This window comes from Chiroxiphia lanceolata, chromosome Z, assembly GCF_009829145.1.
Source record: "Chiroxiphia lanceolata isolate bChiLan1 chromosome Z, bChiLan1.pri, whole genome shotgun sequence".
NCBI classification, from domain to species: Eukaryota; Metazoa; Chordata; class Aves; order Passeriformes; family Pipridae; genus Chiroxiphia; species Chiroxiphia lanceolata.
In genome coordinates this window covers 17,821,401-17,838,044 of record NC_045671.1, presented here as the reverse complement: position 1 = coordinate 17,838,044, position 16,644 = coordinate 17,821,401, and the positions used below count along the sequence as shown (strand labels likewise).

The 16,644-nt window shown below is 34.9% G+C and overlaps 1 protein-coding gene across 5 annotated transcripts in view; it reads right to left on the bottom strand.

The window, feature by feature from the left end:
- IPO11 (importin 11) overlaps positions 1–16,644 on the bottom strand; it is an 80,235-nt gene that overhangs the window by 56,844 nt on the left and 6,747 nt on the right. For all 5 annotated transcript variants that reach the window (XM_032676465.1, XM_032676466.1, XM_032676462.1 and 2 more), the window contains exons 3-11: positions 15,591–15,673; positions 15,157–15,300; positions 14,591–14,691; positions 9,780–9,852; positions 6,233–6,436; positions 4,629–4,761; positions 3,656–3,714; positions 2,756–2,804; positions 993–1,063 (exon numbers count right to left, since the gene is read on the bottom strand). In XM_032676465.1, the coding sequence (XP_032532356.1) occupies positions 993–1,063; positions 2,756–2,804; positions 3,656–3,714; positions 4,629–4,761; positions 6,233–6,436; positions 9,780–9,852; positions 14,591–14,691; positions 15,157–15,294 (828 nt within the window). In that variant the 5' untranslated portion in view covers positions 15,295–15,300; positions 15,591–15,673. The remainder of the gene's footprint in view (positions 1–992; positions 1,064–2,755; positions 2,805–3,655; positions 3,715–4,628; positions 4,762–6,232; positions 6,437–9,779; positions 9,853–14,590; positions 14,692–15,156; positions 15,301–15,590; positions 15,674–16,644) is intronic.

The following is a 16,644-nucleotide window of genomic DNA, read 5'->3' as shown; positions in this document are numbered from 1 at the left end:
TTAGAACTGTTTTAAGTAAAAGAGGTATGTGGAATAAGACTTTTTTTTTTCCTCCTTCTTCACTGCAGTACAAGCTTTCTCAACTTAGCTTTTCCAACTCCCCATTTAAAATGCACTGGTGGATTGCTTTAATCTCCTCTACTACTGCAAAAATTCTTGCATCCAAATTTCTACACGGTAGAGTATCTATTAATCAAGTGTATTTTCTCTTCAGATCTGCAAAAAAAGATGCACTTTTGCAATGTAAGTACTATGACAAAGACAAAAAATATTGGGTCATAGCATCTTCAGTTCAATTTTAGTGAAGCTGTTGGGTGCCTTCCCCTTCTTATAATTAGGCTGAATATTTAAAATACACCCATGGCCCCTAAATAGAATCTGAAAACAATGGGAACCCTGTAGGTTTTTAACTTCAAAACAAAAAACAGAGCAAGTGACAATGCTAAAATTACCTTCCAATAATATATGCATTCAATGAACACAGAGTCAGCTGACAACTCCAAATGTATTACGCAATACAAAAGTCGCAGAGGGGTAAGAGAGTTTTTTGTTAAGTTTCTTTTGATAAAATTAAGAGTGGCCAGTAATTCCACAGAACTAACAGGGCCGTAGAAGTATCGATCTAACTACTTACAAAACACAGGAAGAAAAGTTTCTCTTTATTCCTCAGTACCCTTACCATTGTTTTAGCAAAACTTCCAGAATGCTTCTTTGAGCAAAATCCTAGCTAAATAATTTACTTATGGAATGCACTTAATTTTGTTTGAGCTAAGGAAACGTATTTTTCACAGCTGCAATCTACATCAGCATGAGTAAACAGACACCCTTTTCATCAAAAATACATTTCATAACAAAGAAGTTTTAAGTTGCAGTACCTTCCATTTCTTTAAAAGATCTGAAATGTATTCACTTCAAGGCACATATATATCTCGATTGGGACTGCTCCTCCAGAACTATAAAATATTCAGTAACTGAAAGGAGAATTTACTTACCACTTTAGTGAACAGAATTATAGTCTTTTCTAGACGATCCCTGCATATGTTTTCTGCTCTTATACTTCTACCTGGTAAATCAGACATTTAACAACTATCATTTTTCAGACTTTCCTTTTCTTTCTGGGTAGCTAAGTTTTAGAAAATTAACACTGGAAAAGAACTTATTTTTACTGTAGTTCACGCATTATGTCAGCCAGAAAAAAGTTCTATGGCAGAATATATTCAAAGTCAAATTCAAGGTAATGAGCACCAGGAAAAAAAAAATAAACTTTAACCATTTCTCTCAGCTGCAGTGAAATTCACTGTACTTGATCAGGCTACAACAATCGGGACATCATTACAGAATATTTAATGATAGCAATGAATGCAATGAAGCAAATGCTAGTACAGGAAAAAAGTAAATCAGTACTAAAAATATGAAAATGTCCTTTTAATAAAACTATTCTGTATCCTTATAGTATAACATTGTGCATTTTTGTAAAAACTCCACTTTAAAGAATAATTTATTATGGACACTAGAAAACACTGTAAATTAAAAGACAAAAAAGGAACAAAACAAAAAAAAATAGATAAAGATTTTAGGGGAAAAAAAAGAAAAAACCAGAAAGTGCCATAATGAAGTCATACAGGTAAAACCCACGGTATAATAAATGTAAACACTAATCCTGTAAGGTAGTTGTACCTGCTTTTGCAAAACAACTTATTGCTTAGAAAAGTGGAAATGGGAAGGTTCAGTTCAGTTCTTGCCTTAGGACACTCAAACCCCATGGGTCCTCATATTCTAGGGGACTACAATAACCACCAAACTTCAGGACGGGATGGCCTTTAATTCAGTCGACTCAAACTAGGCACCTGTCTTGTAAAAAATGAAGGAAGGGCCAGAAAGAACCTGATTACAGTATAGCAAAAGGGGTAAACAGCGGTTGTTTCCATCTCTTCTAGAAATGAGGCTCTAAGTCCAGATCGGCCCCTCTTACCTAAGTACAGGCTCCTAAGCCAAGGAACCTCATCAAAATTGAAAATATTAAAATTATACATAACTTATATCAAAAAAATTCTTTCTACTCAGTTTAGACATCTGTTCTTGGAAAAAGTGTTGTTCAATCCTAAAATAATGGTTTGGCAGGCTTCAAAGGACTGAATGGCTCACATCAGATCTATTACAAGTGTACACACAAGGAAGGTGGAGTGAGTTCAGATGTAACACTGTCAAACATCTCCTTTTTGCTTGCTTCAGGTAACTTCCCTGCAAAAGCACTAACACCTGCCAATTACGCTTCTGATTCTGTCGACTGTGTTAACCTGTGGTTGCCTGTCTCAGAGTACTACTTTTTCAGTTACAAACAACTAAGATTTGAATATGGTTTTTATTTCCCATTTGACATACACCAAAATATATAACTACTGGAAAAGAAACAACATAGAACTCTCCCAAAGAGGAAAACTCAAGATGATCTGGGTTTTAGTAGCAGCTCCATATTTTAATATAGATACCTTGTCAACCCATGACTTAAGATTTTTCTCCCATTAGCATTATGACACCAAATATAATTTTGGTGGTATTTTAGTCTGTTTATAACAAAGACACTTTTACTGAATTCTTCTCTGATAGTTTCAGCAAGATTTAAAGTAACAGCTTTGCACTTATAAAAACGTATCTTGCACCTAAATGCTCTATTGATAGTGCTCTAAACTGCATTGTTTTCATCCAGCTTCCAATGTTTAACAACAAATACAACAAAAAATATCCAGATACTTACTACACTCCAGAAACTGTTTAAGCCGTTCAAATACAGCATGTAGAAAACCCTGAAAAATGAAAGCATACATGTCTTTTAAGGATGAAGCTTGGTTTGCCCTGTATTATAAAAACAAAGTTGTGTCAAACTGAAGTAAGTTCAGATATGGTACCAGTTCAGATTAAACCTCATCACTTTTAACCTATTTCATTATTTTGGACAAACAATTTCCTCGTGAAATTAATAATTAGCTAGGAAGCAGACTTCATAGATGATCCAAACTGACCTTATAAATACTACACAAACAGCATCTCTAGTAGAAGAAGGGATAGGTAACTGTAGACATATGCTTTAAAATATGCTTATCCAGTCCTATCCTGTTCTCAGCCTCCTAGCTTAGGACATAGGACGCAGGTACTCAATTCATCCAGCAGAACAGGGTTAAGGAAGGTGCCTGAGTTTCTTTCTCTGACCCTCTCCTCTCCATGGGCTGCATACCACAGGTTTTTATCTCAATCAAAAAAATATCAATCAATCAATAGATGGATGTGATAGAACAAATACGGCATCACATTCACCACTAAATGAAAATATGCTTTTACATGAGGTGAGGGGGAGTGGGGGGGAGAGTATATGTAAGACATCTTTCAGTGAGAAACAGCGGTGTCACCATCATGTGATGTGTAAATTGGAAGGGGTACCTTTTTTCTTTTAAACATCATGCCACTAGTGTCACAGTGTTTAGGATCTACTTAAGATCCGACAGCATTGACTAAGGACAACTTTGAGAGCACATTGCTTGATCTTCCTTTACATAACAAAAATGTGTGTCTTTCAACAATTTTCAAACACAGCTCTAACATCTGAAATCATCACAAAAGATTTCTAATCTAGAACTAGAAATATATACATGTCACTTACCATCACCTCTGCGTTCCAATGAGGTTCTACAAAGCCATGAACTGTTAGTTTCCGAAGCACTAGGAAAAAAAAATTACTTTCATAGCTATTTATCAGCTCTTGTTTCAACAGACCACAATTACAATTCCAGTTGCTGTGACTTTCTTCCAAGTCTACATTTTAAAAATTACACTTAATTTTAGGTCCCTGGGTGCCTCATCCATATCTAACATTAACCTTGTTGAAATTACTTTAAAATTCAGTATATTGTGTAAAACAATGAAGAGAATTACTGAATCAAGAATTCTGTAAAAACTGTAAGTATTCAATCTCCAATGATTCTACAGTAGGAAAAAGGCCAAGTACAGTCAAGCAAGCCATCTTATAATTCTCTCAGTTCTGTATTGCCAGCAATATAGAAAAGCTGCACGCTGCACTTTGTGAAACAATTCAAGACAGGTATTGTCTACATTGCAAGCAAGCCACATGGACATCTCAATTCTTCAAAGCCACAAAGTACAGTCAGGATATGTATTTACTCCACAGATAAGCATTTGAGCATCAACCTGAAGATAAACTTCTAAGGTTAGCTCTTCACTGGACACAAGGTGAACTTAATGGAATTAAACTCGTAGCTTAGTTTCACCAAGTAAGTGCTTAAAGACATGCAAGCCCAAATTACAACACATGTAAAAAAGCATCCTGTTACGCCCTCCACTTTCTCACCTCCTAGACTTTGACTTCTTACAACAAGCACATTGGAACGGGTGCATACTGAGAAGTGGTGCATACAAGACTACTGTCTCCCCCCTCCATATGAGAAATCCTCCTTCTGCCTTGCTAAAGGTACAGGTAAAATAAACCAAGATTACTGGTTTTCCCAGTGGACTTGGCTTTGTTAGAGAATGTGAACTATTGACCAAAGAACTCCTACTCATTCACTGTGAAGAAAGTTATTTGATTCTTTATATTTAATATCATTCTGTATTATTACCTTTCAATGACAACAAGGTCCTTTCTAGTGAATTTGCAGCTGCAGCTTCATTCCCCGCACAAATCTGCTGTAGAAATGTATCTGTATGATGATTCCACAAGGAACATGCAAAGCTATAAATACTTGATGTAAGCTGCAAAAGGAAGAAAGATCAAGAATCTATATCACAGGCCACAATGTTTAATTTGCTGCTTTGTTTACTGAGTTGTACTGATCCAAAAATGTTTTCCAGAAAAATACCTCGTCCTAATTTCAAGATGTTTCGAAAGACCCAGTGGTTTCCCTGAGTACTTGGGTCTATGACTCTAACGTTAAAGATAAGTATTTAAGGCTACTTTCTTACCTGGTTTTCATTAAATACAAATGCTGGTGTATAATATGGTATGAAGGTTCAAAAAACGAGCCGCTTTCCTCCTCACCTCTTCTCCCATAAGACTTAAACTGTCTGTCTTACAGCATAGTTAATATCTGAATCAGCTTACTCTGGGACACAGCAGTTACACACCTCTCTCTAATAAAACAGTCTTGAACAATGCCTACAACAAAACTAACTTTATTTTGTTGAAAATAAATCTCAAACCTAATTTATGTTACAGTTCCTAGACAGTGCTTGCCTGATAAAGATATCTGAATTATAAACAGAAGATAAAGAATTTTTCACTCAGTTATGGCAGCACTTGACAGCTTCATAATTAAGAAAGTCCGCACTCATTCTGCTATATCCCATCAATGGAATAAAAAGCACATGACCTGTTTATTTGATTCTTTTGGTTTGAGTAAAAGTTAGTAAAGGTCCTATTTACAGGAGTCAGTCCTCAATGCCTTGGACTCCTGGCAATTAAAATCACCTTCATGATTACACAGACGGCACTTTTTTCTACATGGATAAATAGGTAAACCTCCATAAATAGTCTTAATTTTTTGTGCTTTAGAAACTCTTTAAAATGGAGGAATAAAATAAAATTTTAAAAATGCAAATGTAACATCTTTGGAAAAGATGTTTAACTCACTACATTCAGTTAACTGTACTACATTGTTACCTAACTCCAAATGTTTGGAGATGCATAGCCTACAACAGAAGTTAAATCTGTGTTTTAATCACTGGATTCTTACAAGGGAGAATGTAAGCTGCATGAGACAAGATTTGGCATTTGCATTGCCCATCTTGCCTTTTCATTAACCCAGAGAGTTGGTCTGGAAAAAACCGCAAACATATTGCCACTGATGATAAAACCAAAAATACAGTAGTATGGAAGTCTACAACCCAGTATTTTTTAAAGACTATAATGAATTATAAATCCAGAGCACACTTCCAAAAAACACCATAAATTCACATAAAGTAAGATCTGCTGTATGGCATGATAAGGCTGATATGCAGATATTGTTCTGTAGATGAAACTCTGCTTCTTTACACAAATCAAGATAAGAACACTCCAGCTGCGTGAAAAATTAATAAATATTCCAAAAACATTTCACCTAGAAACTGACTTTCAATTATTTCATAATACAACCAGCATTTCTGTTTCAAGGGCAGACATTCAAGCCCATTGACATGCCATTAATGCCCTGCCAGCTAAGCCCAGGAGGAGGCAAGGATTGTTTACATCATAGAAAAGTTTTCTATCTGCAGCAAGCCGTTTGGATGACAGGGTCTTCGTAACATGATAAAAGGTAAGCAGTGCTCTGTGCTGTTGAAGATCATCCTGCACCTTCACAGATTCTACAAGAGTGGGTATAAGTTCCGGCCATTGCCTTGGGCAGTCCACCCTGGCAACTTTAGCAATCAGTACAGAGATCTGAGTAGCTATCTGCAAAAAAGTAAAACAAAAAAACAGATAACACCAAGTCAAAGAGCATTTAGGAAATGTACAATGCAGAAATTAACAGAAAATTAAAACCTGAATCAAAAAAGTAGCATGGATTTTTATGTGCTTTTCTCAATCTATTTTCAAGTTTGATGAGTGCAAATAAATGTGGACTAAAAGTATTTTATTTTATTTACATAAAATGCTAAACTTGATACCTTGTTTAAATTTTATATAAAGATCAGTAAATTTATTTGTTCTAGAAATCACATAAACGAAGAAACAGATATTTGGGAAGAACTTTTTACTTAGCAATCTTTTCTATCACTTTCTGTGAACACAGACTGCTAAATACACATTACCCCTAATTCTGCTCTACCTGAGTTTAGGTTTTAGACAGAGCCATTCCCACCGCCAGGCATGGTAAGCCATGGTCCCATCCCACTAGCTGAAGCTGAGACTCTCTTGCTCCAGATCCTCACATCACACACCAGGGGCACCTGCACCACTCCCACCATCTGACTTTGGTTGCTGGTCCAAAATCCCATTCGCATCAGTTCTGCCAGTAGCTGGCACCTCATCCTTGCAGTCCACATATGTGATGAACACAGTGAGATTACACAGCGAGACAGGTGGTGGATGCAATCAGAAGACAGGACAGGCAGTGAGGATTAGGCACAGGGTTTGTTCAGACACAGATAAAGACCACCCATGGTTTACACCTGATTAGCCCGTCTTATGCCCTCTTTTTGTCTATTCCACACTTTGCTGATTTTGCAACTTCCTTCCCCTAAACACTCCTCACTAAATTTTGTATGGTTCCTCAAAACCCCACCTCAAATATCCAGAAATTTCACAATCTTGTTTTCCCTATTCTTATCCCATTTCTACTGAAAGGATCCTTAACTGGATTAGTGAAGCAGATCCTCTCACCTTCAACACACCATTACTATACCATCACACTTCCAGCCTGGTGAAGAAGTCACCTTCTTAAGCTACCAGAAGGAATCCAAGCAATTTACAGGTCTAAGGGGAAATAGCTGTGCCCTCCTCTACTGCTTCCTCATCTGTTTAATCCAGAGCCTCATCACCTCACAAAGCTTTCTACTATATTCATTCCTACCAACCTGCTTACAGAGAATTGCTTAAGGAAAATGACATCAACACTCACAAGAAAGAGCTGGGAGTCTTACTGATTATCAGAACAAATTATTTCAATTGGCAGTGGGGAGCAAATAAACTCCTCTCCATATGTCATACAAGAAGCAACCTCTCTAGGGAGGTCAAGAGTACTTTTTCCTTGAGGATTGGCTTTTTAAGTTAAAAAAAAAAAAAAAAAAGAAAAAAAAGATTCTGCTGTTGTATATTTGAAGGACTATTTTGCTCCTCTCTTGTCTCCATATGGTAAATATATTCAGAGGGCATGGAAATTAGGCTCTCAACATATGGTATGTTCTCTTTTTCTTCTCCATCTCTCCTGGAAGTCAACTTGTATCATCACATCTCAATACTGTGTCTATTTCTCACATTTTTGTCTTGTTCTTCTCTGTATAGATGCAAGAGTCATAATTTCTCTGCCTTCAGTGATGCAAAAAGCACAAGCAGAGAGCAACCATGCTATGAACTACCCGCAACTGGAAAAGAGCACTCATCAGGAACACAGGATATCAAAACTCAGACATATCAAGCAGGTCGGGGACTAAATGAAAGGTTCATCTGAAAGGAAACCCCAGGATATCTGTAGATTGGGGAACTAGAAGAAAGAAGGGGAGATGGACTCTGTAATATTGCACACATCGTTTGGGTAATTATTTAGGCTGCTGGCATAAAACAAAATCCTCCACACCTTAAAGAATGACATCCCAAAAAATATCATAAAGAACACACAAACAAAAACATGAAACCACTAGTCTTTAAAATGTCATTTAAAAAGGTTTTAATCTTAGCTGCAACTATAGTCTCAGAACTGCAGAACTGCTCAGCAGCAGTGGAATTTATAACTACAAAATATCCTATTGTCTTAGCAGGTAAACTGATTAAAGATTAATAAACGTATGGAAAAAGTGATACAAAGTTTGAATTGTTTTATGAACAATGTAGTTAATACTACGTTTTTATACCTAATTTACCTATTCGCACCTGTAAAAGACATGCAAACTCTTAAAAATGAAACATTTGTTAAGATATATACTACTTAGTAGAAGCATAAATACACACTCTATGGTCTGACTTGACATGTTTCATAGTTCTTTTTGGTTGAAATAAAGAAACAAATAATATTCGGTCATACTTTTTACATTGAAACTATACCTGGACTACAAATTTTAAAATACTTTCTATATACCTTCTTTTTTAAAAAAACACATTTGCTATTAAAACTTATAATTCTAGTCAAAATTATCATTGCACAAGGGTCTTCTACAAAGTCTAAATTACCCTAATTTTGATAAATTGCTCTAATCCTAGAAATTACATTAATCTCATCAAGGAATCCTGAAAAGTTAAAACTGAACCACCTGCAGAGCAGAAGTTTATGTTCTTTTTAACCTTTAGCTTATGCCAATCATTTCTGTATTTTCTTGAAAAAGTTCTTTAAGATCTAGCTCAAAATACTAGCAAATACTTCCTTGCAGAATCTCATACTTACACGATAAAGAAAAAGTTAGCAGAAGGAAGATTGATTCATCTAGTATAGGCATAGTCTGAGTCCCTAACATGAGTTCTAGACTCAATATAATAATAAATTCTTATTCTAATTAAAGTAGAAGCTTATAATTAGTCACTTTATGTTAGACAAGAAACTACCATCCTGAAACTTTATTATGCTTATTTAAATGCATTAATGCTGTAACTAGACATGTAACAGCAATACTGCTTAGGTGGGTTTATCCTGCAGCAATCTCAACAGCTCATTCCTGCTACACCACCACAACCACCACACTTCCTTGTATGGCCATACTGGAAGCCAGGTCAGAGAACAGATACAGCTGAAAGAAATGAAAAACCATTCAAGGAAAGGTTATTTTTGAGCTACATCCATTCCCAGAACCATTTCATCAAAACGGTTGCATAAACCTTGCTGTTTAGGTAAGAGACAACATAAACTGTCACTGCAACAACAAAAAAAACACCAAAAAGACAAAACATGTTTCCAACCAAAGTAATTCTATAATTTTATGAATTATGACATATGGAAAAAGATATCACTTCAACATAAAGATCTGTTTGAAAGACAATATGAAAACTGCAACTTTATTATTATAATTAAACACTTTATAAAGGAAGAAACCAAGCCATATACCAATAAAACCATTTGTTGGGAGAGTAGTAAACATTCACCACTAACCTGATTCACTGGCTCATTAAAGTTGGTGATAAGTCCAGCACGCAATGTAGTTTTTTCTTCTTCAGAGAGAGCACTGTCAGGATATATTTATCAGAGTATTACTGATATTAAAAACTACTATTAATTCATATGTAACTACTGAAAATAGTATCAAAACTATCAAAAGAACATTAATTGTTTTTCCACTATCTCAACTATCTTTAAAAGAGAGGGAACAGTGAAACAAATACTTATGATACCTTTTAACCTCAGGTTTTGAGACCTGAGGTAACCTTTGTAAAGACAGATGGCAAAAGAGAGAGCTGACAGAGTAAGATACAAAGATATGTAACGGAAAAACATAAAACTGTACAAATTACAAACTGATTGCTATTTGACAATTATTATACACTTATTACTGCCAGGACTGATAATTTGAGCATGAATTTGCCCGTGGACCATAACCAAGAAATGCCCAGAATAAGGCAATCACCTTATCAGATGAAAGCTCTTCTTGCAAAAGCAATAGTTCTTTTCTATTACAAACAAGTTATATATTTATACTTAAAAGTATGGACCCTTTGAAAACTATAGCTTTGTGTGAAAAGTATGTTGATACATTCTCCAAAAAATGCAGGGGAAAACAGGAAGAAAGACAAATTCTAAGATGTAAAGGTTAATTTGCATTCAAGTGCAACTTTGTGGCATCTTAATACTTCATTTTAAGTGACCTCTTTCAGTTTAAGACTACAAGTTACAGTATCATATCATTCCTCTACTACTTCAGACTTCATGACTCATGCAATTTTCTTATAATTTCTAAGTAGAAAATGCAACACAGTGGTTTTGAAAATGCTTTACTAGTATTTATAGATTATACTAGCAGGAAAAAAAAAGAACAAGAAAACCCCAACATGTTTTAATTCAGTGATAGCATCTATAGTGCTGTTTCTTCTTCATAAAAAGCCTTTAAGCTATCACCCAAGTTTGTTTAAATGAAACAGTTCCATCTAATATTGCAATGATTCAGAAGCATGAATGCAAACATCACATCTCAGTGAAGACTAATGGCTGAAAATTAAGAAGATTAAACATACCAACACAACCACTTCCTGTTTTCTGACCTCAGGCACAAATACAAACCTAGTAGTTTTACATATTGAGATATACAATGATGCCTAAAGCTCCCTAAAGCATAGCTTTTACACTAATCTAGACAAATACTAGATATTAATCTCAAAATAATAAAAAAAAACAAAAGTAGGATTTATCATGGGGTCAAATGTTTGCAAAAATATTACAGTTTTCTCTTCCTGCCCCAGGCCCTGCACATAATACAAGTACTCTCTATTTCCTAGATCAAAGACTTATCATTCAAAGTACAGTAGACAAGGGGGGGAAGTCATTGTTTCACTAGTGACTCAGAACTGTACATTAAGTCTTATTGTCACAGGTAATTTACAGCATTCAGGAACCACATTTAAATTTAATTTTTTTTTAATCAAGACTTAGGCTTTTAAGATTTTTCTCAATAAAATTAAATTATGCCCAAAAATATTTTGGGTAAAATTTACAAGGATTTCTGCAACAATAAGTTTTTCTGTAGGTAACTCTTCAATTTATTAATCTAAACCCACTAGATTACATTTCATGAAAATAAATTTTTGTGGTCCTTTTTTATAATATGAAAATGCAGTATATAATTTCCACACATACAGACATACTCTAAGTCCTTTCTAAAACTTAAATCTCTTATTAATACAATTAAGAATTCTATTCTCAATTAAATGTAGCTTGTACAATATCTCCCTTTCAGAAATAATAGAACCTGGTTTGTAAAGAAAAAAAAAACCTGTTCTACTGCATTATTTCAGATACCTTCTTTGTGAGCTCATGAGACCCCTTGCCTTAATTACTTTTTCATAATTATAATTACATTGAACTTATCATATGCATAGTCTAAGAGCAGCAGAATTCAGTTCACTATTTACTGTAAATAAAAATGCTGTAATTAGGCTTTTGCCATGGCAAACAAAACAAAGGCAGGAAAATAAATAGATTAATGAGGATGAATGCCTCAAATACAGACGCTTGTGATAAGTTGGAAAACAGTAATAAAAAAAAAATTTTAGAAATTAGGTGCTGATGCAAGTGGTACACGGCACTGTGTGACGGGATCTCTAAGGGTTCTCGGACGGCGGCTGGAGGAATTTACTGCCTAAATACAAAAGTGACACCTGCCGGAGAACAGGGACACTCCCAATCGCCCCAGCGGCATCCTCAGCCCCTGCAGGAATCACAGTCATCGCCACTGGCACCACTGTCCTCATCTTCCCATTGCAAGACAGTCCCACAATTCCATATATAAAAGTTTTCGGCAGGCGAGCAGTTAGGAGGAACGTGTATCACGCAGCGAGTTATTTCCCTTCAACACTAAATTACACCAGCCCAAAAATTAAAACAAGTTCATCTAGACATGAACTTCTAAGTATTTATGCCACAGTCCTTCACAGTTTGCAATTTCAAAGTTTCACTGATGTTCTTCTGTGTTTTCGGTACGGGTAAACAGGTATCCAAATATTTAAAAAGTTATTTTGGATTTCTGGCTTATGAGGAGTTATTTATAGTTACCACTCAAATAAAAAAATGAATTTGAAAAGTATTATTAAAGTTGTTAACGTGGTACTCAAATAAAAGAACAAGGTCCATAAGAAACAGGATTTAAAAGCAATTATCTGTAATATCGAAAACATGTTCAACATTTGAATTCAAGAAAAACCATTTCTGAAGAAAATAAAAACACATACAAAATCATCAAGTGACACAACCTTTTGAGAAGGCTGACGATAAGTTTCAAAAAAAAGGCCAAACTGTGCCTGAAAAGAGGCTATGATAAGCCTAGGCTCATGGTTATCTGTAAAGTTGCCTGAAAAAACAGGACGGAGAAAGTTCACAAGCTCATCTCCAAAATCACTCCCACTGGAAAACGCTGTTTTAAGTCTGATCTGTAGATCAAAACATGCTTTGATGTACTACTATCGATGGAGAGGGCACAGCTGTTGATGAGAGACACAAGATGAAAGACGTGAATTTGCAAGGACAACAAGAATGCAATGAATCCTTCATGACATCCAAAATATGATTTGATCACAAAACAATCAACTGAGAAGTTACAGCTTAAACTGGCATTTCTCAAAATACCCTCAACATACTCTGCTATGAGAAAAGTCATCTGGGTGAATGCTGACAGGATGTCACATAAAAGAAATTTAAAAAGAAAATTGGAAATGGAGAAACCGTTGGACACAGAGTGAAAATTCAGTATGTATTTACCTCATGGAATCTTTAACAGTAGCCAATAATTTTTTAAATTTATTTTATACTTTAATTGCATATAAAAAATGCAAAAAAGTGGCAAAAAATTAGAAACAGGGATAAAATAGAATTGCATTGTAAATTCAATATACATTCACCACATGGAATCTTTAATAATAGACAGTAATTTTTTTTTATTTTTTAAGTTACGTTTAACTCAAAACTGCAGGAAAACTACATTGAAAGATTGTTACTAAATTTTTACCTCAGTTCAAACAGTAAAATTGTAGTCATTACTTCTGCAGGAAATAAATCATGATTTTTTTCACCAGAAATGCTACTAGTATCTAAAAATATTAACAAATTGAAACAATAATTATTTTCTTGGGATAATGCTTACTAAGTACCAGTATTGTAACCAGCATCTCATTAGCCAGAAATGTCAAAGATATATGCCATCTTCCATGCAAAAGATGGTATTTTCCTTTCACATAAAAGAGAATGCAAATGTTTGCAGGTGATTTTCAATTGTATACTAATCCATGCATAGAAATACTCTAGTGTTTTACATAATAATGAAGGAGTACTACACTATTTAAAGTATGCTGTGGATACAAAATTTTATAACTTTTCTCTCTTTCGGTAGATCTTTGGAAGAGCTTACAAAATACATTAAACTATTTCAAGCAAAGAACCGAAAATTATACTTTGTGCCACACTTTGTGCACTAGCTTAAATTCACGATCTATAAAAATAGAACAGACAATTCCAATTCAATGCCCTGAACCTGACAGTGATGTCCCATCTATATTACCAGCATTTAAGAGATACTGAACACTTCAGAGAGTGAACACCTGCAGGTCTTTATGAGTTCTGGAACTGAAACTCTTCTTGAAATTACACTTATTTTTAAAAGAAAAAAAGAACTACAGACAAAACACTGAGAAGTACCTAATTCTGTAGGTATTACATATTAAAATGGTACTTTTTGTGATTTTTAAGTAAATGATGTGGTGCTCATGAATACTGCTTGTATTTCTGATCTTCTTTGGAGATTTTTCATCATGCTTTATCAGAATCCACATATCAGAACAAAAAAACCATGAAGACCAGAAATTGCTAGCATCACAGCTACTGCTTCTTTCCCATGGACATCTGCAGTATGAATCAGCTTAAATGAAACAAAATGTCTCTGTCATTCTCCAAGAGATTTACTATGTTTCATATTAGCTACTATCAGAAAGTCAGGTGTTCACGTTGTAACACAATGCATCACTTCAAACCTGGTATCTATGAAACAGCCTTATAACTCAGTTTTCAAAAGTAAGTCATGAACAGTCATAAGAAGCAATATAAAGACAAAATGGTTTATTAGCAAGGTCTAAAGTTGAAACATCTTACCAGTTTCACTGTAAATTCTAAAGTAACTTCTGTGAACTAAGGATCTGCTGTTTTCCAGTTTAGCAACCATTACAAAGCCAGCTGTAGAAGGTTAAAAGGAGAAACATAGAACTTACTGTGGTGCCACCCGTCTCCAATAGCGATCAATTCCATTTTTGAAGTACAGCACAGCCAACCACCTTACATTCACATCCAAGCTATGATTTGTAAAGATATTCTGTTAAAAAAAAAAAATTAAGTTAAAAACTGCACAACACACCACAAACAGGACAGAAATTGTATCAACAAATGCTCTGGTACATATATAACTATACATATCTCTATATGTATGGGTGTACATAAACGAAATGCATTAGACAGATAAGTGAAATGCTGTTTTAAACATTAATTTTTAGAGATTAAAAATATGTTTATCACTTGCCCTAGTACTTAATTTATTAAACAAACAACATGTAAGGCAAATGTGCTGCTAATCTTGTCTGGCTGAGCAGGGAATAAAAGAGTAGTAATCAATAGAATCAGACAATTATTATAGTCTTTAATGACACAGCTCTCAGAAGTCTGTCGCACTGCAGAATACAAGGTAATTTCTTATTCTAGTCAGAACCCAGCCTTCAGGTGACTTCTCCATTATTGTTGTTATTTAAAGTTTACTTAATAGCACTTTTCCACTGTATCTTACCAACAAGACTGAATAAAAACCTGGCTGTGTCTCCCACTGCTTCAGTTGTTCCTCAGCTGGCTTCAACACTGCAGTATCTTGGCTAGTAGCTTGGGTCAAGACTCGTAAAACAACAGTGCTAGCACTGTTGAGATCCATGAAAATCTGAGAATGTTCAAAAAGAGAGGAAAAACACTTAAGGAAAAAAAGACAGCCAAATATAGACAGGTATCTTCCATTCATATTTTCAGAACACCCCACACTAACTTTTCGTTAGACTACACTGTGTAAAGATAGCATTACACCCACTCAGAGGCAGTTTCAAGGTACAGTGGTTAAACTATTTTCCTTTCAAAAATCTCTCAGCAGAAAAAGCAAGCATTAAATCTATCATTACAAGCACATTTACTAGATTTGAGGAATTACAGGAAATATTTTGATTTTAAAACAGTTACCTCTCCTGTGAAGCACAGCAATGGAGAGTAAAACCACAACTAGAGATGACTTCAGCTGTAGGCAGATTAAACCATGGGGTTGTCTGAAAGAGGCAAAGATGCAGATTATTAACACTTTTGTATTTTCTTTTTCCTTCAGGAGATAAAATGATCCACTTCAGATAAATACTATGATAACTCAAATTCATCAAAACAATTCCTATCAATTAAAAAATAAAGAATTAAGCTTCACAATTAGTCCTAAATGAAACTGAATTTTCCTTGATATATTTGACTTCCTTATGTATTTAGCATAAAAATGCTAATCAGCTGAACTATGAATGCTTATTGCCTAACTTCCAATATAAATACATCCTCATACATCCTTGTACTCTATGAAGACAAAGCAAAACAGTGTTCTCCAAATGACAGATTACATTTATAATGACCACAGAAACAACATTACAAGAAAAAAAAAAGACACATATTTAACTAACATATTAACTATGAACTCTGCCAAATAAAACTTGTTTTGTGTCCATAAAAAACATCTGCTTACAACCTACCTAAACTTTTGTAACACACATACATGCTAAATATTCATGCTGAGTTTTCAGATATACCAAGAACTAATGGTTTTGGCAGTAGAATGTATCCCAGAAACTACATTTAGCTGAGCCAAGTGATTTAAAAGGACTAATCAAGCAAAGCAAAGAAACAATGAAGAAGGGAACTGAGGCAGCCAGCCAAGCAATACTAAGTTACTCCATAACCAGGTGTATTGTCTTAAAGAAGTTCATAGGCAGTCCCTTAGAACTTTGGGGGGGGTTCCAGACACAGACAACCACTAGAGACCCTCAGTGAAGCCTCTCAGAGATCTTATAAGGATATGTATATATGCTAATAAGTGTTGGGAAATGTCATGAATACATAATTATTTACGAAAAGTGAATAATCATGTAATGTGGACATATGAGCTGTAGTGCAGATACCCCTGTGTGCATTTTGGGAGCTGATTCCCAGGGCACCCAGCATGCTGTGACCACATTGTATTAAAGAATGTCTGGCTGCTAAA